The 26,064-nt window shown below is 46.1% G+C and overlaps 2 protein-coding genes across 4 annotated transcripts in view; both read left to right on the top strand.

Annotated features, from left to right (window-relative positions):
• The first annotated feature begins 2,428 nt into the window (after positions 1-2,428).
• On the top strand, positions 2,429-13,104 carry Gpr61 (G protein-coupled receptor 61). Of its 3 annotated transcripts, XR_003378815.1 has the most exons (3): positions 6,220-6,291; positions 9,181-11,369; positions 11,942-13,104. XR_003378815.1 is itself a non-coding variant. In XM_026789659.1 (2 exons), the coding sequence occupies exon 2, from the start codon at positions 9,778-9,780 to the stop codon at positions 11,125-11,127; it is 1,350 nt and encodes a 449-aa protein (XP_026645460.1). In that variant the 5' UTR covers positions 2,429-2,456; positions 9,181-9,777; the 3' UTR covers positions 11,128-13,104. The 3 variants fall into 3 exon arrangements, 2 of the variants coding, with proteins under 2 accessions (XP_026645460.1, XP_026645459.1); XM_026789659.1 differs by lacking the exon at positions 6,220-6,291 and adding an exon at positions 2,429-2,456 and having other exon boundaries at positions 9,181-13,104; XM_026789658.1 differs by having other exon boundaries at positions 9,181-13,104.
• Positions 13,105-14,980: 1,876 nt separating this feature from the next.
• The window catches only part of Gnai3 (G protein subunit alpha i3), a 39,133-nt gene continuing 28,049 nt past the window's right edge, over positions 14,981-26,064 (top strand). Inside the window, exon 1 of the mRNA XM_005367879.3 lies at positions 14,981-15,217. Within this exon, the coding sequence (XP_005367936.1) occupies positions 15,100-15,217 (118 nt within the window). The 5' untranslated portion in view covers positions 14,981-15,099. The remainder of the gene's footprint in view (positions 15,218-26,064) is intronic.

Genomic DNA, 26,064 nt, shown 5'->3' with positions numbered 1-26,064 from the left:
TTTTTATTTATTATGTATACAGTGTTCTGTCTGCATGTATGCCTGCATGTCAGAAGGGGACACCAGATCTCAGTACAGATGGTTGTGCGCCACCATGTGGTTGCTGGGAATTGAACTCAGGACCTCTGGGGATAACAGCCTGTTTTCTTAACCGTCGAGCCATCTCTCGAGCCCTTGTTTTTGTTTGTTTGTTTGTTTTAAAAAAAAGACAGGCTAAGCTGGGCATGTCAGATGCACCTTTAATCACAATACTTGGTAGGCAGAGGTAGGTGGATCTCTTGTGAGTCCAAGGCCTGCCTGGTCTTAGAGTGAGTTCCAGGACAGACAGGGCTAAAAAGTGAAACACTGTATTAAAAAACAAAAACATCCAAGCTTGTCATCTCAGCATGTAGGAGGTAGAGACAGGTGGTGCCCTAAGATCCAGCCCCCCCAGCAGCAAGCCCCAGCTCCCAGTGAAAGACCTTGTCTCATAGCAAACAATAAAACAAAATAAACAGAGAGGGACTGAACTCAGACCAGTCTTGGGATCCACATAGTGGAGAGAACCACTCAAATATTGTTCTCGTTCTCTCTCTCTCTCTCTCTCTCTCTCTCTCTCTCTCTCTCTCTCTCTCCCCCACTTTCTCAATATGCAAACACAAAGAAAATAAATAAGTGTTGGAAAAAAATCAAAACAAAATGGCACCAGGTGGTGGGTAAAGCCAGTCGGGCGGCTGGGTGGGTAGAGCCAGTCGGGCGGCTGGGTGGGTAGAGCCAGTCGCCACACAAACTTGGCAGCTTCAGTTTCATCTGAACCCATGTAAAGGCAGACAGAGAGAACTGATACCCCACCCTGTCTTCTAGTCTCCACACGTGCAGTGTGGCATACAAGCGCTCACACACAACTGAAGACAAAGTGGATGGATCCTGAAGAAAGGTACCCAAGGCTGACCTCTGGCCTCACACGCATGTGCACAACCCCAAATGTATAACACATACCTACCTGCAAACACACACACAATAGATAGGCAAATGAATAATAATTTAAAATTTGGAGTACGGGGGCTCACATAGGACAGATTGGCCTACAGTTTGTTATGTAGCCAAGGATGACCTTGAACCTCTGATTCGCCTGCCTCCATCACCCCAACGCTGGAGGATTCCAGACGTGTGTTACTGTGCCTGGTTTATGACGTTTCCGCAGTAGGGATTGAACCCAGGCCTCTGAGCACGCTAGGCAAGCGCTTTTCCAGATGAGCATATCTCTAGTCCAACAAGGATAATTTCTCGATTTTTAGAAAAGAATCAAATCAAATCCGATCCTATCCCTCCTTTAGAGCTCATGCACTTCATGAAAATCTGCTTTCTTTCTTCATGGAGTTCTCCTCCTCCTCCCCCTTCCTCCCCTGCTCCTCCTCTTCACCCTCTTCCTTTGGATCTAATAGCACTTCGACTCTCCCTTATAGCTTATAACCCGCCCTTTGTGCAGCAAGAGGCAAGGCTTACTTTGTCTTTGGATCCCACTCCCCACGGAGCAGGAAGACAATGTGCTCACATTGAATCTATGGAGCCAGCAGATTGGGCTGCAGGGAGCAGAGTGGGGTGAGGAAGGGGCGCTGTGTGACTTCAGAAGATGGTAGGAGTATGCAGAACAGGGGATCCAGGGTCTGTACAGTGACGATGAGGGACAGTCTTGGCCCTCCTAGAACCTAGTCAGGAGAAAGTTCTTTGTTGAAGGGTACAGCAATTGGGAGGGTCTTGGAAATGAGGTAGGTCGAGGAAGGGTGCCAGGGTGTTGGGAAGGACTCCAGACTGCCCTGAGCCAAGTATTACATTCTTAGTAACAGACCAAAGCAGGGGGGAGAGGGATAAAACCTAGAAGCTCAGAGTCAGGTTGGCTCCCCATTCACTGTAACTGTGTAGCCTGGGGCAATATGGCCCCCTCTGGCTCTACTGATCTGTAAGAGTGGGCCCTGGACTCCTAAACTCCGAGGACTGTCACCCTGTCACCTTCCTCCCCAGGCCTCAACAGCAGAGATAGTCTCTCCAAAGATCCAGAGCTTGTGGCCACAGGGGCGGTGTGTGTGTGTGTGTGTGTGTGTGTGTGTGTGCTGGATGTCCTCCATAAGCTGCCATCTCACTTGGAGGAGGCAGACGTCATGCAGGTGGAGACAGCACCCTGATTCAGAGCAACCAGGGCCAATTAGATAGGCCCCAGGGAAGAGTTTTGAGGGACCCTCTCCCCTTTCCTCCTTTGTACTTCCTGTCCTCTTCCACACCCCATTCCCCATCAAGTGATGCTGTCTCCTAGCAACTCAGCTCTGCTGCTTGGAGGAAGTCACACAACCTCTCTGAGCCTCCATTTCTGCACTGACCCAGAAGACTGGGCTACATGTATGAAAGGTCCAGCATTGTGCCTGCTTTCTGGCTGGGAAAGAACAACTGGTCCTCACTGTCCCCCAGGTCCCAGGCAGACGGTCAGTGGTGCTTTGCGCGGGGCTCTAGCGTGGGGTGAGGCCTCTGGGGGGGGGGCAAGCTGATGAGCGTGTTGGATTGGAGCTCCTGACAGAAGCAAGGTTCGAGCTGCTCTTTACGGCCACTGAGATGGCCTCTCGGCCCATAAACCTGTTTATTGTGTTGTTATGGAATCAGAAGCTACCTGCAGTTTTTCTTTGGGGGTCCTGGGTGGAGACTGACTGCTGGTTAGCAAGCAGACAGCATGGCCAGGCCCGTTCATTCACTGTGGATGTTCCTGCCACTCTTTTTGAGCCTGGTTCATCCGAGGCCCCCAGTTTCTAATCTGGTTGGGAAGGATTTATTTTTGGGTCCCTGTAACCTAGCAATGGGCTCACATGACCAGTGGCAGCTGCAGGCTGAATATACTGTGGGATCTTGGCTCCCGGCAGGGGGTGTGGGCCAGACTGTGTGGGAACAAAAGAAATGGAAAGGCTCTCACCTCTGCCCAGCCCTCTCAAATGGGGGTAGGGGAGGTGGATGCCTAGGGTGCAGGTACCCTGAGGCTGATGCTCCGGGTCTCTGGACAGCTAGGGCCTGAGCCATAGTGGGGAGGCCCCAGCTGAGAGCCTGCTCTTTGGGAGTCTGTGATGGGGTGGAATGATTGGGAGTCCAGGGGATGGAGATGGGTATAGAGAGTTCACAATGCTGCTGACTGACATGCTGGGGTGAGGCCAGCCCCGAGAATAGGTGGCTTCATAGGCACTCTGTATATAATAATGAGATCTCAGGGACACTCCTGGTCCTTGATGTCGTCCTAACATTTTGCTCCTTCCCTTTGTTTCCCTGTTAAATTGTTAATATTCCCCGGAGAGAGAGAGAACACACACGAAGCTGCTCTCTGTGCGAATGGGTTGATCAAGCTCTTTCCTGAGAGCAGGTTTTGGCAGAAAGCAGAGGGGCCGAGAAGGAAGAGAGGGTACCACTGAGCAGGGGAGGCACTTTGGGGAGGTGGGGAGGAGCATCCAGAAAGCCTCTCACCATTTACTGAGTAAAGGATATACAGCTGAATTCACGGTTTCATCCCGGGCAGAAAAGGGTGGATGGGGTGGGGAAAGCCTACCAAGAGAGGAGGATGGGCAAAGATGGGGTCGGGCTCTATTGAGGAGTTTAGGATGGAGCAATCAGCTCCCAAGGCTCCACCTGACCCTCAAAAGAGACATGACACTGTGGGGGTCCTCCCCCCGTCGTGTGCACACTGGGCCGAGGGTTGCTGGTGGGACCTGGAAGACCACATTCAGTTTCTCTCACTTGGTCTTCTCGTCTCCTCCGTTGTGCTGGAGGGGATTGAGCTGGGTATGGTGGCTCAGGTCTGTAATCTCAGCTTCCAGAAGGTTGAGGCAGGAAGATCACACGTACAAAGTTAACCTAAGCAACAGTGCCAGGCACTTCCTCAAAACAAACAAACAACAACAAAACCCTAAACAAATGGCCTAGAGTAAAGGTGTTATATCAACAGCTACTCTGAACCCTCACTGAACGGACCTCAAGAGTTCAGTTCCTTGACTGGTACTAGCATTGCTGTTATCAGTTGCTCCAGCCTTAGGCAGTTTCCTCCCCTGCCCGCTGGTCCTTTTCCCTCTTCCCAGAGCCAAGATGGCTTCCAGCATCTGGGAAGATGAGCTAGACCCCACCATCTCCTTCATACTCCTCTCCCCAGTAGCTTTTTAGTAGAGGGCTCATGACCTTGCCCTTGGCCCCATCCCAGCTTATTGGCCAGTCATAATAGCTGTGCTAGCTCCCTGGGAAGCATACTCCATCTGTATTATAGCCTCTCTAACTCCCGCTAACTCCCCACTAGAGACACTGGGGAGCGAGGCCTTTTGCCTTTTTCACATATGGAAAAACTAATACACAATCAGTTCAGCTGGAGCTCTCTCTGAATCCTTGGACAGGCTTCTGGGCCCTGTATCAATCTCTGCTTTTGTTTCTTAGTGTCACCTCGGGACTCCAGAGTGGTCATGTGACCAGGGAAGACTGAGAAATCATTTTATCTTTAAACAGATTTGGGTCCAGATATTGATTCTGGCTTTATTTGGCCTGGAGGAAGTCGCTTCACCTTGTGCCCTCTTTTTCCTCGGAGGCAGTCGCCACCTTAAACACTGGCATGAGAACCGAAGATGTCATGGGTCATGAGTCTGCCACTCGTTAAGAATCCAGAGACAGTGATTGGTGGTAGCCATGATCTCTCATCAGGTTTAGGAAGTCAGTTCTCTTGTCCAACCAGGCTGGCTGGTGGCGTGCGCCTTTAATCCCAGCAGAGGGAGGCAGAGTCAGGAGGATCTCTGAGTTCAAGGCCAGCTTGGTCTACGTAGCAAATTCCAGGATGTTAATACAGAGAAACCCTGTGGGGGGGGCAGCCTGACCTTCTGAGTCCCCTGGGTAAGTCACTGGTTTTATGACTCCTTGTCTAGATCTAGTAAACAATTCTAGAATTCCCTTGGAGCCAGAAGGAGGTGTTGCATGTGCTTGTGTCCCCCTCCGAGGCTCTGGGGGCAGACAGCTCCAGATCTGATCTGAATTCCTTGTTCAGGCTGGAGGCTCTGCTCTATTGGGGGTAGACTTGGAGGAATGTCTTCACTTCCAGAGTTTGGATGTCTTGGGGCTGGAGAGTTGACTCAGCAGGTATGAGCACCTGTTGCTCTTGCAGAGGATCCAGGTTTGGTTCCCAGCAGCCACATGGTAGCTCACAGCCATCCATTAACTCCAGTTTCAGAGGATCCAACATCCTCTTCTGACCTCCATGGGCAGCAAACACGTGTGCAGGCAAAACACCCCCCCCACACACACAAAACAAACCTAAAAGAGAGAAAATACTAAGTCCATATTCTGGGGAAATCATAACCTGCCGTGTTAGGCACCTGTTCTTGGTATGAGTCACTAAAGATATTCTTCAGAGCCAGCAGGAGGCCATACCCCTTCTCTCCCTTCTAAGGGTTTGTCACACAGTTGTGACACTTTGTGGGAGAAGCGCCCACTGTCCAGCCCAAACGCAGACCACCCGGAGCCTTCCTGGGAATCTGGCTTCTACACTGCCTCCATGGAGCAGAGGTGCAGATGTGCAAAAGGTAGTTCAGGAGGTGTTAGATCCCCGTCTCCATAAACCCTCACAGGCATTCCAAATAAATATCCACTTTAGGAAAATAATGGGGGTGTGCTTGGAGTGGGGACAAATGCAGGGTCAGATCCCACTGCCACCCCTTAATCTGTCTGCTGTATGAATGTGTTACTTTCTGAAAGAGTCAAACCGTGAATCCACCTCAGGAGCCTCAGCTTTCCCTAGGGCTAGTCTTGGAGTTCTGGCTTCCTATACAGATGCATCTTGGTTCTGGTATCATACAGAACCACGCCATAAATAATAACCCTGTCAGAAACCTCAGGCGCTATCTACCCTGTAATTCTATTGAACAGCTAAGAAACAAAGGCCAAATGGAAATGACTCGCCCAAGGTAACTCAGCTGTTAAGTGCCCAGGGCCTTTTCTTTATCAGGCCAATTGGGAGAGTTTTCCCTGCCCGCTTGCCTTTTGAGAAGCAGTCTAGAATCCTGAGTGAAATATGAGGAACGGAGCTTTTTGAGCACCCTGCCTGGAAGTCCTGAGGCCCAGCTGTTTGCTCCAGAAGTGGCTCTAAGGGGGCTGGTGGAAAGCAGGAGGCCACTAGGACCCAGAAGCTCTCTGAGCATCCTGCTCTGCTGGCTGCCTCTCTCCGCTTACTGCAGTGGTTCAGGCTTCAGCAGCCTTGGAGAAGCATCAGCTGAGAGGAGCTATCACACAGGATCTGGGAGCTGCTCAGCAAAGGTAGGAGTTGCCGACTAGGCCAGGAATGGAAGCCAGACCCAGGGCCTGGTGGTGAGGGCTGCAGAAGGGTGGTGTTCCAAGGGGCGGCACACCCTGTGGTACGGTGGGCAGTTCTGTCAGAGGCTGGGGTCCCAGGTGTCCCAAAGGTAGTACTGGGATGCAGGCATCTCTAAAACCTAGGAATGGGAGATTGGTCATCTCCTGCTAGCAAGAGTAACTGCATCCTGCAACAGACAGCATTCTCCGTCTGCCCGGCTCTGTGTCATAGAGATAGATCCCCACATCCAAGGAATAGGCCCTTCGGCATTCCAGGATGATGGGCATCTGAGTCCTGGGCGTGGGCAGCTCTGCTAGGGAGAGGTGTTGAAGGTCCCTGGAAATCTCCCCTGGCCTAAGAGGGGCCATATTCTTGCCTGAAGGCCGGCCCAGCTCTGATCTTTGGCCCAGAGGCTCTGGATGTGAGACCCAGGTACGTGTGAATCCCAACAACACCTATGTGGCCTTGGGCTAGGCACGTGTGCACATCCTACATCCTGAAGTGAGGATCTCTGTCACTTGATCGTGGCCCTGCCAGAGACCAGACCTCGGAGCCTATAGGGGCAAAGCCTTCCAGGTCCTGAAAGGTCTTGGAGGTGGTCCTGAAGGGGGTAGTGGGAGGATACGTCTGTGGAGGGAGAAGGCATGATGACATGAGCTAGGAGTGGAGTCAGGCTCCTTGGATTTCCCCTGTGAAGCCATTACACCACCACCCTCCCCTCTATAACCGCCCATGAATGAAAGAGTACCAAGTAGCCAAGTATATTGGTCTGTCTGTTAGGAGGTAAATTGGAATACTGGAATTTGAAGCCACTGTCAAAATTTTGACAAGACCGGTATGTGTGTGTGTGGTGGTGGTGGTGTGGTGGTGGTGGGGGTATAAGAAAGAAAAATGCCCAGTGCTTTCTTGCCCAAGGCTCCATCATGGCTGCATAGCACCCCTGTGTGTCCGTGTGTCCACATGAAAACCGTGCCCGCTCTTCTCAGCCAGGGATAGTAGCTAGGTGTTGCTGGATTGAACTCCTCATCTTTTAGAGCCCACTCTCAGGTAGAATGAATATGGAGAGTAAAGGGTAAAGATGCATCATCTAGTATTTCTTTGGGGCATTTTTTTTTCCTGGTAGACTGTCTTATGAGAATCTGACATCTCCCTGGAGAGACGCAAGTCTCTAGGGCAATTGTTCAAAGTTAGGGAAGCCGCAAATCCAGGAGCCTGGGCTATCCTTCTCAGAAGAGAATCCCCTGGCTGGCACACAGATGACTGACTGAATATTTTGGGAGTTTGTATTCTGGGGCCAGGATTCGATTAGTCAATTTGAGTTTGATTCAACTCACAGGAATTGCCCTGACCACGTAATGCATGCAAGGCATGTAAGAAGTTGGATTAGTGTGAGGTTTATAGTAACACCCAAACCTATGGTGATTTAGAGTAACTTTGAGAGAAGTACAGCTCTGGCAGGCTGTGTGGTTCTCTTCACTGCAGTTATAGAAATGAAAGCTCTTTCTTTAGCGTGGAGCAACCGCCAGGTGCTCCCTATCCTAGGAACTCACAGAGCAGTAAAATGCTCTATGTCAGAAGCTCCATGGTCTTCTAGGCCAACCCTCCCATTTCACAGTTGCAGAAAGAATGGTCTAGAAAACTTTTAACTTGTTTACAGAATGGCCGGTCTGTAGCTTTTCTCTACACTGCTTGACTCAACACAGTGTATTGGGGAGATATATATATATATCCTAATATATCATAAAATATATAATATATACATGTATATATATGTATATATTACTCTGGGGACACCTATTTCAATTATGAACAAACTTCATGTGAATAATGACACATAAAATGGACGCAACCTGCCACTTCATCAGGAGAGGTGGGAGGTGCTGGTTTAGTCTGGTTTTCTCTGCTTTCTGTGTACCCAATTCTGACGCCTAAGCCCTCTGCCCTGCCCCCAGCACCTTCACCCCGTTTCACAGGGGCATCCGCTCTCACCCTTTGTTCTGTGACCATGGGAGGAGGCCAGAACCAAAAGTGCCTTGGTCTGAGATGCCTTTCCTCCACCAGCTAGGACATAGGACGTAGGACAGCCACCCGAGTGGCTAAAGAGCAGGTAGCTGAGCAGGGCGGTGGTGGCGCTTGCTGTTAATCCCAGCACTCTGGGGCAGAGGCAGGCGGATCTCTAAGATTGAGGCCAGCCTGGTCTACAGAGTGAATTCCAGGTCAGCCAGGGCTACACAGAGAAATCCTGTCTCAAAAACAAACTAACAAACAAAAGAGTAGGAAGGGAAGGACAGCTTTCCAGTGGCGCGCGCCCTCCGGCCCCGGGAGTTCAGGAGTAGATAAGCTGGCGTCCCTTGCATCTGGACATTCTGTCTTCACCGCAGTGTCCTCATCATTCCCAAACTGGCAGCTTTTGTTTGGGGGTGATGACGTCAGGAGGGACTAAGGCACAGCTGTCCTTCCTGGGCGATAGCCTTCGAGTGGGGAAGAGATGTTAGTAGGGTCTGATCAAGCTTGATAGTGATGTACTCAATTTATGATTCTAGTCGATAGGGAAGCTACTTTCCAGCATAGCAAGGGATAGCAGGCAAAAGAACTGTCCCTGGGGCCAGGCTGCCTGAGTTGTGTGTTTTGGGGTTCTCTGGGCTGCAGGTCTATCTGTGGAGAAATGGAGATCCTACTGTGTGTCCATAGGCTCGTGTGAGGACGAAAATGAGTTGATGGCATGGAGTGCGTAGGACACAGCGTGTGCCGTGCACCACGTGACCATTGCTCCGTGGGATCAGTGCTGCTCGTAAGCAACCAAACCAGACACTGTGACGTTTTGAAATTGGTGTTATTCCTTCTTTTAACAGATGCCTTCGCAAGGAAACTGGAGTCCGGAAGAGTTGCAGAGTGAGTAATGCCCAGACCTGGACCTAGAAGCTGAATCGTGTTCTCCTACTCCCAGTTCTGACGAGAAATCAAAGAATTCACACAAGGCACCCTAAAGCCAGGGCACTGTCTTAGACTCCTCAGGACCCTGGAGAAGGGAGACAGAGGATTTAGAATTGCCCTCAAAAGGGAAGAAAAGCATGGAGAACTAGAAAAAGGGGGAGAAAGGTGCCACAGACCACTCTGAAGGTGGAACACTGCATGTGAGATTCCGTCCCTCGCCAGTGGTCCCTCGCCAGTGGGCCGCTTCTCTTCACCAGGGCTGACTGACCTTGGGTCTACCTCCTGACAGAAACTGGACACGAGCTTCTGAGTTCAGAGCTACCTGGCTTGGCGCCACTACAGAAGAACCCTGTTTGGAAGGCTGGTGATAAAGGCCTGCCCTACAGACTCCAGTGCAAGGCCCCCAAGGAAATCCATCGGGAAGCCTAGGCCTGGGCTTTACCACCCAGGGCTGAGGAGTAGGATGGGGGATGGGCCCGTAACAGAAAGAGCCCTGGGTGTCCTCTTTCGGCCCCATGGAGTCCTCATCCATCCCCCAGTCATCAGGAAACGCATCCACTTTGGGAAGAGCCCTTCAAACACCAGGTCCCTCTACTGCCAGCGGGATCCCCGAGTTGGGACTGCAGGACGTGGCTTCAGAATCCGTGGCCCTCTTCTTCATGCTCCTGTTGGACCTTACTGCTGTGGCCGGCAACGCTGCCGTGATGGCTGTTATTGCCAAGACACCTGCCCTCCGAAAATTTGTTTTCGTCTTCCATCTCTGTCTGGTGGACCTACTGGCTGCTCTGACCCTCATGCCCCTGGCCATGCTCTCCAGCTCCGCTCTCTTTGACCACGCCCTCTTCGGGGAGGTGGCCTGCCGCCTCTACTTGTTCCTGAGCGTTTGCTTTGTCAGCCTGGCCATCCTTTCGGTGTCTGCCATTAACGTGGAGCGCTACTACTATGTGGTCCACCCCATGCGCTACGAGGTACGCATGACACTGGGGCTGGTGGCCTCCGTGCTAGTGGGCGTGTGGATAAAGGCCCTGGCCATGGCTTCTGTGCCAGTGTTGGGCAGGGTCTCCTGGGAGGAAGGCGCTCCCAGTGTTAACCCAGGCTGTTCTCTCCAATGGAACCATAGTGTCTACTGCCAGCTTTTTGTGGTGGTCTTTGCTGTTCTTTACTTCTTGCTGCCCTTGATCCTGATCTTTGTGGTTTACTGCAGCATGTTCCGAGTGGCTCGTGTGGCGGCCATGCAACACGGGCCGCTGCCCACGTGGATGGAGACACCCCGGCAACGCTCTGAGTCTCTTAGTAGCCGCTCTACTATGGTCACCAGCTCCGGGGCTCACCAGACCACTCCACACCGGACGTTTGGGGGTGGAAAGGCAGCAGTGGTCCTCCTGGCTGTAGGAGGCCAGTTCCTGCTCTGTTGGTTACCCTACTTCTCTTTCCATCTTTACGTGGCCCTGAGCGCTCAGCCCATTTCGACAGGACAGGTGGAGAACGTGGTGACTTGGATCGGCTACTTTTGCTTCACTTCCAACCCTTTTTTCTATGGGTGTCTCAACCGTCAGATCCGGGGCGAGCTTAGCAAACAGTTTGTCTGCTTCTTCAAGGCAGCTCCAGAGGAGGAGCTGAGGCTGCCTAGTCGGGAGGGCTCTATTGAGGAGAATTTCCTGCAGTTCCTCCAGGGGACCTCGGAGAACTGGGTTTCCAGGCCCCTACCCAGCCCTAAGCGGGAGCCACCACCTGCTGTTGACTTTCGAATCCCAGGCCAGATTGCTGAGGAGACCTCCGAGTTCCTGGAGCAGCAACTTACCAGTGACATCATCATGTCAGACAGCTACCTCCGTCCCTCCCCCTCACAAAAGCTGGAGTCCTGATGGACACTTGGAGGGAAATAAGGCTTGGGGCTGGTTTACAATCTTAAGGACTGCCTTTTCCAGCTGGCTGGGGTTTGGGCTGGGGTCTCTGGACTTAGCTTTTGCTTGGTGTTTCCTGGGTCAGGACCAGAGTCGACAGGATGGACATGTGGCAAAAGCCTTGGACTTGGCTGTGCTCTTTGACTATTGGGGGCGGGAACCTGGGTTTGGTGAGACGATGATGAGAGAAAAGGGTCACAAAGGTGAGGCGACACCTTTCTACCAGTGAACTTCTCATGCCTCAGGAGACAGGGAAACTTCCTAAGGGCAGGTGTTGGAGCAGCAGGCTAGGAGCTGGGGACCACTGAGGTTTACTTCTCTCTGGTGTAATAGTTCAGGGTAATACTTACACTAAAACAAGGGAAGGGAGTGGCCCACATCTTCTCACTTACTAAGCTAAAAAAACTGTAGCCAAGTGTCACCATGAGTTAACAGACTCCTTTTTAAAGTTAAATGTCTAAGATTTCTCTTAAAGTGAGCAGACCAGTAGGGTGAACTCTTTTCTGGATTTTGCCAGCAGCGCAAGAAAAAATTGCAGTAAGGGTAGTGGGGAAGAAGACAGGACAACTCTCTGCAGCTCTCTCCTGTTCTCTTCTCTGCATGGAGATGAGGTCTGGGTCCTGATCTCAGCACAGACAAACATGAGACAGGCTGCTCCTTTCCTCCCTGCCTTTTGAGTAGCTAGACTAACTGGGGGATCAGAGAGCTGAGGGTGGATACAGAAAGGCCAGGTAAGTTACTCTGATCAATAATACTGCCAATCTTTTCTTTCCAGGACTGGCCTCCCTGATCTCTCTCCTCATGGCAGTGACCCACTTCCAGCCCCCTGGACAATCGGGTACAAGAGACTAAGGTCGGGCAAGGGGAAGGGTGGGGTTTCCACAGTCCATGAAATGCCTCCCTCTCCTCGTTCATTGCTCTCAAAATAGCTTCTGTGATAAAGACTTAAATGTGTCTCCTACCTGCAGCCCTGGGTTGGAGAGAGGGCTGAGAGTTGGGCTTTGCTGTTTATTGATTAAGACTATAGGAACCATGTTGGTTAGTATCAGCAATGCTATTTCCCATGGAGAGGGATTAATTGCAAGCTAGACAGGCTACCTATCTGGAACCTCCTGTCCATTCCACTTCCCGCAGTTGAATACCAAAGGGTCAAGGTAGAATTAGAGGGTGATGTGGTCTACACCTGAACAAATTTCTGGCTCATAACAGAAATAACAAAGGGGGAAAGTGTGTTGGGGTGGAGTAGTTTCCCCTTTGGACAACTAATAAATTTTATGATAAAAGTTATATTGATATCAACACTGACTCCTTCAGTTTTATTCAGTGTGTAGTTGAACGCCAGCATTCGCTGGGACACACACAGATGATGTGTGGTCTCTGCCTTCAAGGAGTGCATAGTCTAACTTGATCAGATATTTGTATTTTTGTAGAGCATGTAGATCTGATAAAGTAGTACAATGTGGAGAATCTATCCATGGTTCTGACTTCTGAGAGTCCACTGAGTGATACACAGAGCCTCCCTGCAGACTGTGCAAAGTGTAGGGAGTGGAAACAAAATGCTCTAGCGAAGGAAACAACCCATCTGATGAAACCTGGCAAACAGCTTTTCCCCTTTTGGATTAGATGAATTTCCAGTCTGTCTTCCTAACTTTTGTGCAGTCTTCTAGTCTAGGGCCTATTACACTGGGGAAATCCCTTAGGAAGTATACACAGTAAGGAGTGTCCTTTTATCTTCAAAACCATTTCTCCCTCTCTTCCTAGAGGCTGAGAAATTTATCATAAGGGGAAAAACTTTCATAAACCATGAATCCACCAATTAGCTAGTAGACCCAGACACTGCCAGAAGATGGCAGTGTGAGCCCTATAGAAACAGGAAAGGCCTGAATGGACGAGCGTTTGTGTGTGTGTGTGTGTGTGTGTGTGTGTGTGTGTGTGTGTGTGTGTAAAACACTGCTTGGCAGCCATTTTGTTGTTGTTGTTTTTTTTTTTAAACTTTGCCCTCTGACCCTTGCTTCACGTAAAAGGAAGTGTTACGTTCAAGGGTAGCTCCAATTCATTCTGAAATACCCGACACTAAGACCTTGCTGCCATTAGTTAGTAAGCGGCATATAAGAATTCGCTTGCCATTTTTTTTTCCTGGCTGTAGGAACAGATCATAAAGGAAGTAAAACTTTTTTTTTTTGTATTATGCTGAAAACTTTCTCCGCAACTTTTGCTATAGCCACCGTCCAGGAATTTTCTAGTCACCAAGATGCATTGGTAAAATTCAGAATACAATCTTTAGCTCTGGAAAGGTCTTCTGGGAGCAACAGGATGAGACAATCACCCTGTCAGTTACTGTTGCCTACAGCTTGGTATTGAGGTGATAAAAACTTCAGACTTTCTGTTGGGTGTTCCCAAGCAATGCCCTTCTAGAGGCCTGGTAGGAAAAGAGGTAAAGTTAAGACCAGCTGGATGTACTCATTGTGTGGACATGGGAAAGCTGGTTAATCTCTTTGAGCCTATTTCCTCATCTGTGGCGATGGGGGTCGATATTACCTACCTCACAGGGTTGTTGTGAGGATGAAGAGTTGAGACATGGAAACACCTAGCCTTACCTGGCAAATAGGTATTCAATAAATGTGTTTCCCCTTTCCCCTGGAAGTGATCATAGAGGAAAAGCAGGCTCTTTCTTTTTAATGGTCATTTGGAAATGAATGGGCGACTTTTTAGACTTGGAATTGATAAGCATTATGGTGAAATGGATGAGGTCAATCTTCTAATTAAATGGTTCTAATTAATTAGTTTTCACTGTATAGACCTTTCTGTCTGGAATTTGTATTTTAAATTTTGCTTCTACTGAAGAAATATGTTTTTAAATTCCAGGGAAGGGCTCAAGGGCTGCAGAAAAAGGTGCTTCTTCCTAAAAGTGGTGAGCCACTGTGGGGCTATTTGGCAGTACAGGCATTTCAGGATTATAAATACATCAGAATCTTGTGAAGGTAAATCTTCAGGCGATACTAGAGAAACAGCTTTTACTAAACCTCCCTTTTGCTGTGGCTATCATGCAGGAACTCTCGTTAAAGGATGCACTGGTTTGCATCCAGACATGGGACTAAGTACCTAACACAGAGCCCTTGGTTTATATTGGAGAAAGGGAAGCAGCGAAATGTTATGAATGAACTACATCTATTTTCCATGTTCTATTATATGCTAGAAGTCGAGTGATCCTTTGCCAACATAGGAGTGCCAGGCAAACGTACACCTCACAGAAAATTCATGCTTTGCGGCAGAAGGACTAAGATATCCTTTAAGGGCAGGAGGAAGCCTACTCCTCCGCATAATGGGGTGTAGCGTGAGGCATAGATGGAACCAGGCTGGGCAGTTTGTTCCCATCTCAAAGAGCAGGCTGGGACAGCTTTGGCTGACGTATCCAACACTCGGCTTTGGGCAGAGACCCGGGCTCCACAATCACTGATCAAAAGGGTTTTTCTACCCAAGGAAACTTTTTCCCCGGTTAAATTTCCAGAGGGGTGTGAGCACTTATTTAGGTCCTCACCACCAAACCTTCTGTGTGACCTCAAGAGGACACAGCGAGCTGAAAGGCCCTCTTTTGCTACACTTGTGCCAGCCCAAGAGCCCAAGAGGTAAACGGGTATTAGGGCCGGGAGGTGCGGAGCGACGGATCACCTTCACTTCACGAGACCGGCCAGACTCCCGGGGACTTCCGCTTTCCGTACCTCTTTCGCTTCGCACCGCCACAGTGCTCCGAGTGGTAACGGCCGCTGGGCGTCGCCGGAAGTGTCGTAAACAGTAGATATCCGGTTCTTCCGGGCTCTAGGGGAGCTGACGGAGAAGGCCACCGCCCAGTAGAAGACGCGTCTCAGACGGTGGAGTCGTGGTTCCTGCGGTGTGTGAGTGAGCCCGGGCCCGGTCCCCTCTCCCGCCGCCGCCATGGGCTGCACGTTGAGCGCCGAGGACAAGGCGGCGGTGGAGCGGAGCAGGATGATTGACCGCAACTTGCGGGAGGACGGGGAGAAAGCGGCCAAAGAAGTGAAGCTGCTGCTGCTCGGTGAGGGGCTGGGGGCGGAGCTGGAGTGCTAGAGTCCCGAGAGCCCGGCCCGGGGAGTAAGCTGAGCTGATGAGGGGTCTGGCTAGGCCGGCGGAAAGGACCCCGAAGGGACTGGGAGGGGATGCCCGGCATAGGGCGGGTTTTGGCCTTGGTGACTGAGGCCCCGGAAGGCGTGGGGATTTCAGGTTGGAGAGGGTGTAACCGGCCTGGGATGGTGCTTAGCAGAGTTTGGGAGTTTGGAGCGTTGAGACTGTTGAGAATCCGGGAAAGGCTCATAAGAGAAGGGACCGATATTAGGGAAGGCTTTACGTTGGATTGGAACGTGCTGAGGAGGATAGTGTATGGTGTCGGATGGGCTTGTCCGGGGTTTGTGTGAGTTTGATACCTGATGGCAGGATAAAGCTGGGAGGATTGAATGATGAGAGAAGCTTGGACAGAGGGGTCAAATAAAGAACCTGCTGTTTGTAAAAGAGCACACATACACACACACAGTACTGTTAGTAAGGTGGATTGTCCAGGAACATATAGGGGGAGGCAGGTGAAATACATGAGAAGTTCTTAGATATAGAAGAAAACTTGGGTGTAGAGTCCGGCTTACTTTTTCAACTTTTCGTATCGTAAACATTCTCTAGAAGTTTTGTAACTCCTGTTTTTATTAACGGGATAGGGATGGTGTAAGCAGAGAAAGTGGAAAGAATGCCATCTTTGAGGTTTGTGATAGATTAGTGGGCACTAGATTACAGTGGTGACGTTCTAGGAATGATGTGCATTGGGAATAGAGTTAGAACAGGAATATATGGAATGGGGGTGTATTTACTGTAAAGATTTGATAAATTTGCGGTAGTGGTTTATTATTCTGTTTTTAAAGTAAAAATACTGGCTTCCAGACTACAGCACGCTCGCTGCCTTATACTCAAGTGGCTTTTATACATAGTCAGACACGTTTTAGTCAGGATAATTGAGTTTTAAACTTCGATAGGCCCAGCAGATCAAGTAAAGTCCTCTGGTGTTAGCTTACCAATAAATCCAGCCGCCCTCATTATTCATATTTCTGAGGAATCTGTTCGGTGAGAATATGTACGAGTCACAGTTCTGTAAGCAACAGAACTTGTAGATAGGTTGAGTTCCAAGGAGTCGCCGGAGAGTACCAGTTTCCCTTTGCGAAGCTGCAGAGGACAGCCGCAGCCACCATAATCTCAGACTCACTGTGTGCTCTCAGATGTGCTGGGAACTGTATATATTGTGGAAGCTCTACGAGGCAGCTTGAATATAAAGAAAAGGTTACTCAATGGAATTTGAGTTTCCAGAAGATAGGAAGTCAAATCATAGTTCTGGACTGCCAGTGTCTATATGGCAGGCCTCTTCTGTTCATGGTTCCTGGTACTTAGCTGGTATTTAAGTATTTACTATTAACCAACCAGCTTGATGAAGCTCGTGCTGGACATTGGTTCACGGGGGCATTTCAGAAGTAAGATAGAAAACACCCCACTTGCTAGTTTTCTGGCTTGCCTTAATTTTTGTGCTTTGAGACAGTTATCACTATGTAGTCTAGATGGGCCTCCAATTCTCCATTCTTCTGCATCAGCTTCCTCAGTACTGGGATTACAGCATATATCACCATATCAGTGACATTAGCGCTTTCTATTTTTAAATATATTTTTTTAAATTTCATAGCATTGGTGTTTTGTCTGCATATATGTCTGTGTGATAGTGTCAGATCTGCTGGAACTGGAGTTAACACTTGTCAGCTGCTGTGTGGGTGCTGGGAATTGAACCTAGGTCCTTTGGAAGAGCAGCCAGTGCTGTTAACCACTGAGACATCTCTCTAGCCTCTGACATTAGCATTTTCTATATTGATCAGTCAATTATGAAATAAAAAGTGTGTCCTTGTCTTCTAGTGACCATTGAAAAAAAACCTAGGCAAGCAGAACTATCCAAGACCTTTAATTTAAAAAAAAATTAAACACACCATAGCTTAGAGAATTTGAAAAGTTAAAGTAAAAGTCAAAGTACTGAAACATTTGTGTTGTTTGTTTTTAACCAACTTTTTTTTTTAAAGCATTTTGTTTTGATTTGAGACAGAATCTTGGTCTCAAAACTCATGAGATCCTGTAGCTGAGATTATAGGCGTGTACCACACGATGAAATCTTTTTTCCCTCTTAGGATTTTTTTACAACAATATTTTGAGCAGATTAAGTCAGTGAGTTGATGTAGGTTGGAGAAGCAGCTGGTCTTACCTGGACTGTGTAGTAACACATATGTGAAGGTAAAACGATCTTTCTTGGGACTGGAGAGTTGGCACAATAGTTATGAGTACTCGCTGTTCTTACAGAGGACCTGGATTAGGGTCTCAGTATCCACTGTCTGTATGCATGTACTTGATACATATTCATACATGTAGATAGATTCAAAACTCAGACATAAAATTAATAAATTTAAAAACTTTTAAAAATGATCTTTCATGATATTTAAGTAAAATTTCCCTATATGGTATATAAAAACACCTATATGGTGTTCAGTTTCCTCCTCCTACTCTTCTGACAGCAGGAAGTTTCCTTAGGTACTTGGAAGCCATCTTTACTTCAACACTATGAGACTATCCAATTTAGTTTAAATTGAAATCTTCTCTTGACTCTCCTGGTTTGTATATTTTCTTTTGTATGTAGTGATAATTTCATGTAGTGATTGCAGGCAAGATGGGCTTTGAAGTCAGAATGCTTCAAATTCTAATTTGTGTTTACTGGCTGCAACCTTAGGAAAGTATTTCCATTTGCCTCAGTTTCTATACTTTTAAGGTATAGAAAGTAGAGATTCTTCAGAATTACTGGGAGGATTGAACATGATAATATAAAGCAAAACATGCAGTGAATATTAGCTGTTTATTGTTAAAAATCAGTGTTACAGATTAAAAGTACTATAGAAGTTTGAATTAATAAGTTAATACAGGTTTCATTACTAAGGAAGACTTCAGTATTGTAATTGCCCCTTTGGTTTGAATTTCCTTTAGTTGCTATTGGGAGATCTTGTTATGCCGAATTGCTGTTTAAGCAGCATTTGCTCCTGAACTGTATAAATATTCCCAACCAGTGTGTATAGCGTGGGTGTAGGTGTGCTACTTGGAGTTGTGTGTTCAGATTTTAAGTCTTGTTTTGAGACAGGGGCTCGTGGCGTGTGTAGCTCAGATTATCCTGGAACTCTCCTGTCTCAGCCTTCTAGTATCAGGGTCGTAAGTATGTGGCACCATGCTCACCTCTGAAAGCGTTTCACAGCTTCTAAATACAGCAGTTGAAATAGTGTTTGGACCGTTTTGGTATATGTCTCTCTGCAAATTTCTTCAATTTAATAATTTGAAGAGAAAACACTATTTGCAAGGTTTATACCAGTTCATTATTTAATAACCTGTAACACTTAACATTTCATTTTCATGGCATAATCTTGTAAGAAAGATAGCTTCTACCAAAGCCTTCCAGTCTATGTCATGGCGTCACAGAAGTTGAAAGGTGCTAGTGTAATGAGTGAAAACACGGCTTTTGGATTCTGACAAAACCGAATTAAGCTCTCACCTGTATCTACTGGTGTGAAACTCAGAACAAATCACTTAACCATATGAGTCATGTTCACATATGTAAGTAGGGGTGATTCTTCTGTTCTATAAGTGAAATGACGTAATGTACATAAAGTGCTTAGTGTTGGTGTCTAGAAGATGAGAATCAGTAAATGGCACCCTCTATTAGACTGCTTGTGAGGTCTGTCACTTTAGTTTCTGTTTTTGACAGGTGTTTCGGACAGCCCCTTGACATTCTTCATGTTGATATGCAAAGATCTTCAATTCCTCATCTTGTGCCGATAATAATTTATTTTATGGCAAACCTATGCATGCAGAGAACTGGAATACTATATTTTAATTTTATGTCATACAATTGATTATTCATAATATTTAGTTAGCAAATTACTGATAGAATGTGGTTATTGAAAGCAAGATTCTCCTTTGATTACCCTGTAAGTGTAGTAACGAGGAGCGGTGGGCTGCGTCCTGCCGCCCAGCTAGCTTAACCCCTGAAATAATCACACAGAAATTGTATTAATTAAATTACTGCCTGGCCATTAGCTCTAGCCTCTTATTGGCTAACTCTCACATCTTGATTCAACCCATTTCTAATAATCTGTGTAGAACCACGAGGTCGTGGCTTACCGGGAAAGATTCAGCATGTCTGACCTGGCATCTCCATGGTGGCTCTCTCTCTGACTCTGCTTTCTTCCTCCTACATGTAAGGGTGATAGTTATTATAATTTTTGCCACCTATTAGGAGAAGGTTTGTAGAAGCCAAATTTCTCGTGAGGATTTATCACACCTGGAGGAAAAAAAAAAAAGAAAAACTGAAATAAAAAGAGACAAGCACTGGAAAAAAAGTTTCTTTTTAATAACCTTATCTTTGTGTCTTTAAATAATTTTTTTTAGAAGCCAGGTGGTGGTGGCTCATGCATCTATTCCCAGCGCTCAGGAGGCAGAGGCTGGTGGATCTCTGTGAGTTCGAGGTCACCCTGACCTACAGAGCTACTTCCAGGACAGTCAAGCCTACACAGAGAATCCCCGTCTCGAAAAAAACAAAACAGCAAAAATGTTTAGATTAACTTTTTACGTGTGTGAGTGTTTTGCCTGCCTGTAGGTAGGTGCACTGCATGTGGGCCTCTTGCCCACAGAGGTCAGAAGAGGCTTTCAGATCTCCTGGAATTGGAATTAAGGGTGGTTATGGACCACTGTGTGGGTGCTGAGCCCTTTGCAAGAGCAACAGGTGCTCTTAGCTGCTGAGCCGTTGTCAAGCCTCCTCTTGTGCCTTCCTGTGAGTGTATTCATCCCTCCCGCTCTGCAGTGTGAGAGCGTAGCACCTCTCCGTGTCCTGCCTGGTTTCTCTGCTGCGCTGTTGTAGGCGGTGATAAATATGGAGTAGGTGTTCATTGCTTAGAAGATTTACAGGGCATGTGACTTCCGAGTTGAGGCTGCAAGTGGGCTCTTTTAAAAATAATTTCAGCTGATTACACTTATATAACAGTCTTTTAGTTTGGGGCAGTTGTTTCTGTTAAGAATGGTTCTTGATGGGGAGGTCTGTTTCAGAGGTTAGTGAAACTGAGCTTTGTTCCTACTGCTGTTCTGAAGTGGGTACGCTCTGTCCCTGTCATTTTGAGATCTTATGCTGTTTTTGATAGCACCTTTAATGAATACATGAGTGCATGCACGCATGCACTCACACCCAGCGTGCTTCTCTTTGTCCTTTAGGCAGGAGGACTAGGGATTTCTCTTTATCTTTTGTTGCAGGACCTAATAAAATCTAAAGATGTGTAAGGAACAGGAAACAGACTAGTATGAGTCAAGGAGGGCTTCATAGACAAGACGTAAGTTACTAGGCAGCATTCGAGGATAGGTAGAAAATGAAATAGAAGCAGGTTGCATGCTCATGAATTATAATACCTCCTCACTCACTTCTAGAGCAGACCGTCACTGTCCGCTTACACGGCTTCGTTAGCTAAATCTCTTAGTGTCATCTTTTTCTGCTTCCTTCTACTACTCCTCATCCTCCACCACATACCAGCCTCAGCTTCGGCTTATGCTGAACCTTTCCTGCTTCGCATACTGCCATGCCTAGTAGTTGTCTTGTTACCTTGCATGGGCTTCCAAGATCCCTAATGCAGATTCCTTAGAAAGTATCAGCTTGGTCTAACCTTGTCAGGTACCCACCAGAGTTTTGGTGGCTGCGTGGTAGAGTTGATGGAGTATCTCGAGTTTACAAGGCTGACTCAAGTGTCGAAGGAGGTCAGGTTCTCTAGGAAAAGAGTATGGCTAGAGAAATAATGATTAATGAATGACAGTGTCTATCCCTAATAGACGTTCATTAAATCTAAGTTGGACATAGGCGGAAATACTGAAGAACCAAGCCCATCACTGCTTCAGTTTCTCTCTCATTCATTGTGATTATTTTCAATGTTAAGTTGCCATTATGTGTAGTAGGCAGGTAGGTTTAAATTCTCCTAAGAGATAGGATGTCTTGTTATTAACAGATCTAACCCAGAATAATTTATGTCACCTGGATTAGTTACCTTTAAATTAACAGTTAAAAAATACAGACAACCAATGGGTTTTTTCAGGGACTATGCTTCATCACTTCTGGTTTCTCTCTAGCTAATGTTTCTGTCTACTACTTTTAAGAAAGAGTATTGGGCTGGGCGGTGGAGGTACATGCCTTTAATCCCAGCACTCGGGAAACAGAGGCAGGTGGATTTCTGACTTCAAGACCAGCCTGATCTACAGAGCTAGTTCCAGGACAGGCTCCAAAGCTACACAGAGAAACCATGTCTCAATATGATGTTTTCTAGCTCCATCCATTTGCCTGCAAATTTCAAGATGTCATTTTTTTCTGATCTGTAGTACTCCATTGTGTAAATATACATTTTTCTTATCCATTCTTCGGTCGAGGGATATTTAGGTTGTTTCCAGGTTCTGGCTATGACAAACAAAGCTGCTGTAAACACAGTTGAGCACATGTCCTTGTGGCACGATTGAGCATCTTTTGAATATATACCCAAAAGTGGTATTACTGGGTCTTGAGGACGGTTGTTTCCTAATTTTCTGAGAAATCGCCACACTGACATCCAAAGGGGCTGTGCCAGCTTGCACTCCCACCAGCAATGCAGGAGTGTTTCCTTTACTCCACAACCTCTCCAGCATAAGTTGTCATCAGTGTTTTTGATCTTGGCCATTCTTATAGGTGTAAGATGGAATCTCAGAGTTGTTTTGATCTGCATTTCTCTGATGAGTAAGAATGTCGAGCATTTCCTTAAGTGTCTTTTAGACATTTTAGATTCCTCTATTGAGAGTTCTCTGTTTAGGTCTGAACTCCATTTTTTTTTATTGAGTGAGGTAACCCAGACCTAGAAAGACAATTATCATATGTACTCACTCATAGTGATTTTTAAACATATAAAGCCAAGAAAACCAGCCTACAAATCACAATCTCAGAGAATCTAGACAACAATGAGGACCCTAAGAGAGACATACGTAGATCTAATCTACATGGGAACTAGAAAAATACACGATCTCCTGAGTAAATTGGGAGCATGGGGACCATGGGAGAGGATTGAAGGGGAGGGGAGAGGAAGGGAGGGGAGCAGAGGAAAATGTACAGCTACTTTTCTTACTACCCCGATCTCTATATAAGGCAAGTAAACTTGATTCTGCTCCAATACCAAAAAAAAAAAAAAAAGAAAGAAAGAAGAAGAAGCCTGTCTCCCCCCCCCCCCAAAAAAAAACAAAGAAGAGTAGCAGGGTTGGTAAAACCTTTGCTTAAAGGCTTTGTTAAGGGGTAGGTAAAAACATTTGGCAGTGCAGCTTTAGGGGCACAGATAAGTTAGCTCCCTGTGCTGTCCTTTTCTTAAGGCCTTCAGTTGGGCTTAGTTTTTCCCTTGGGTGAAGCCTCAGGGGAAGTGAAGAGAGAGCTACTTTACTCAGGAGTTAATGTGGTAATTGTAAAGACCAACTTAAGATGGGGGTCTGGTACTGTGAAGGATGCAGAGCCATGGGCACCGATTTGTCCTGATGATTAGTTTTAAAATGTGTTTTCTAGCCAGCAGAATTTAATATATTAGTGTTTGTAAACCTCTTAGAACTGGTAACCCAATTCAGAAATGGAGACATCATATAATACAGGGCATAGAGCTTCAACCCTGTGGGATTGAATCTAATCTCTAAACTTTATTTTCCCTTCACTGGTTCAGACCAGTGAAGTGGGTCTTAGGGAGTCCCTTGATTGTGAATTTATATAATTTAACAAGTTATAAAGAGGACTGTTTTTGTGTTATTTTTTCTATTTAGTTCGGTTGAAGTTAGTTTAACATCCCAGACCTGCCTAGGAAGACAGTTGAAAACCAAAGACATGCATCATAAACTGCCCATGGCGGAAATGTTCTGCAGAGTACAGAGAAAAAAAGTTATTTCAGTATTTCGTTTTCTCTATGTTGTCTTCATTTTTGAATAGCTCTTGTGCAGGCTCTAGCAAGTTGCTCTTCGTTATCTGTCCAGGTTATCCTGTTACCTGATTAGTGATCAGCTGTATCATTGCTGTAATTCAAACTGTTTGAACCGAACAACACTGTTAGGGCTGGTTCAGTTGTTCTAGTTTGGATATATTACCCTGTGTAAGTGGATTTCCTTCTGTTCTTCAGTTGTAACGAAAATTAATATATTCAATGTAAACTAAGCAAAAGGTACTTGAGAATCCACATTTGACTGTACCTGAATAATTTCTCAGAGCTTAGAAATAGATTTGGGAGGAGCTGGTCTTTACACCTGAACCTCCTTTGGCTTCCACATAATGTGGGGTAGCTCAGTGGTTAAAAGCTCTAACTGCACTTCCAGAGGACACAGGTTCAATTTCCAGTGCCCATGTGGCAGCTCACAGTTGTCTGTAACTGTGGTTCAGAGGATCTTGGCATCCTTAAAGAAATACATATGCAGGCAAAACAACCATGCACATACAATAAAATAAAAATCTTAAAACAAGAAAGACTAGCTGGGCGGTGGTGGCGCACACCTTTAATCTCAGCACTTGGGAGGCTGAGGCAGGTGGATCTCTTGTGAGTTCAAGGCTAGCCTGGTGTGTGAAGCGAGTTCCAGGACAGCCAAAAGCTGTTACACAGAGAAAACTCCAGTTCCAGGGGATCTGATACCCTCTTCTGATCTCTCTGGGTACCAGACAAACATGTGGTACACAGACATAAATGTGGACAAAATAGTCATACCCTTAAAATAAGTAAATGAAGAAAATTTTTAGAATAAAATATTTTAATAAGCTTTTTATTTTGGAATAAAAATATTTTACAGAAAAATTGCAAGGATAATGCAGAGAGTTCCTGTGTACTCTTCTACTAGTTTTCCTTAGTGCTGACTTTCTCAATAATCACCATGGTAAATTTATTGTCATCAAGATATTAATACTGTTATATAAATGTTAACTTTAGTACAGTATTTAAATTTTACCAGCTTTTCCACTTTTTCTGGCCTAGGGTCAATCTAGTATGCTACACTGTATTTAATTAAGGCTTTCTTGAGCTCTGTGGTTTCCGATATTGTACTGTTTAGCAAGAGACTCATGTATTATTTATGATTATGCATTTCTGATTGTCTTTTCATAGACGAAGGTTCTTCCTTCATTCTCCTTTAAAAAATTTTTTTTGAGACATTTATGTAGCCAGGGTGGCCTTGAACTTGTGATCCTCCTGTTGCTGCTTCCCAGTGGTGATGTGTGGAATCCATTTGATTCTAGGAGTTGGTTTGGAAAGGAAGTTCTAGGAGACATGATATTTGAGATGGTCTTTGAAGGAGATACAGGAACTCCTTTTGATGTGGTTTGTGGTGCTGCAGATGGAGCCCATACTAGGGATTATTCTACCATTGAAGTGCCCACCAGCTCTAAAAGTGCGCAAAGGCACCAGATATGAGTGAGCAGGCAGATTGATTTGACTTGACGATTGGTGTAGAGTAGGATGCAGGAGAGATGATCTTCCTGTCTGCCATCCAGGTGCTGGGATCACAGCAGTGTACCACCACAGCTCGCTTTAATTGAAACATTTTAAGGTTTATTTTTTTAAATTATGAGTGTGCACACATGCATGCTTAATGCAGGTGTTAAAGGCAGTTGTGACGCCCGACATGGGTAGTGAAAGCCAAACTCTGACCTGCAAGAGCAGCAAGTGTTCCTTGACCCTGGACCATCTCTCCAGCCGATATTTGAAACATTAAAAATATTTAAAATTTATAATTGTGTTGAGGTGAGTGACAGGGAGAATTTGAATGCAGGTGTTTGTAGTGCACCTGTGGAAGTCAGAGGTCTCTTTCCATCTGGGTGCCAGGGATCCAACTCGGGTCCTCAGCATTACCTGCTGAGCCATCTTGCCAATCCTTCATTGAAATTTTTAGTAGCTATTTTAAGCTCTGTTTTATTGTACACACAAATGCATATGTTTCTCAGGGTCTAGAGACTTTGCATTGTTCTTACTACTAACTTTTTTTCTGGAGGTGCCACCACAATTAATATTGTCACAAAAGATCAAACAGATGTAGTAAATTTGTATATGAAACCAAGACTTCTTTGAACTTTGCAAGTGTTTATATGGTAAAAGAAATTGAAATCGAAGACTTTGATTTTGTAGGCCTTTACTCATTTTGTAATGTTTTAATGTCAATGACTCTTTATAGAGTATGGTATGTACATTTGGTTAAGTAAGAATGGAGAAGTGCTCTTTGCTGCCATCATTATTTGAGGTTTTGACATAGGATACGATTTTAACATTTTAAAATAAAGGGGTTTAATAAATGAGTTTAGCATTGCTATTAGCCTTGGAGAACATTTTCAACTATAAGGAAGAATTATTTTATGAATTAAAATGAGATCTTTGGACTGCTGATACATTACAGTTTGTGGGATTTCTATTTCCTTTACTCCCAAATAAAAAATAGTTTTAAGTCATGGTGTATATAAATACCATATAATTTAGCACCAAAATGGGTTTTTGTTGCCTTGCTTTCAAAGAAGAAAAAGGAAACTTACTCACCATGGCAGAATTAGAACTCTGAAGCCATCAGCATAATCTGGCTCCTTGCTCACAAGTGACTGCTTCCCAAACATTCTTATGTTCAGTAGAGGTGAGGAACCAAGGCACAGTCTACACTTACTCGGCAGTCACCAGCAGTGGTCGTGTTGTACATAGTTGTGCAAAATGTTAAGTGATGACATTTTGGTAATGTTTGGAGAGCTGAGTGAGCTTTTTTTTTTTTTTCCTCAAGACAGGGTTTCTC

This window comes from Microtus ochrogaster, unplaced genomic scaffold, assembly GCF_000317375.1.
Source record: "Microtus ochrogaster isolate Prairie Vole_2 unplaced genomic scaffold, MicOch1.0 UNK25, whole genome shotgun sequence".
NCBI classification, from domain to species: domain Eukaryota; kingdom Metazoa; phylum Chordata; class Mammalia; order Rodentia; family Cricetidae; genus Microtus; species Microtus ochrogaster.
The sequence above is the reverse complement of the archived record's forward strand: the minus strand, read 5'-3'. Positions and strand labels throughout refer to the sequence as shown.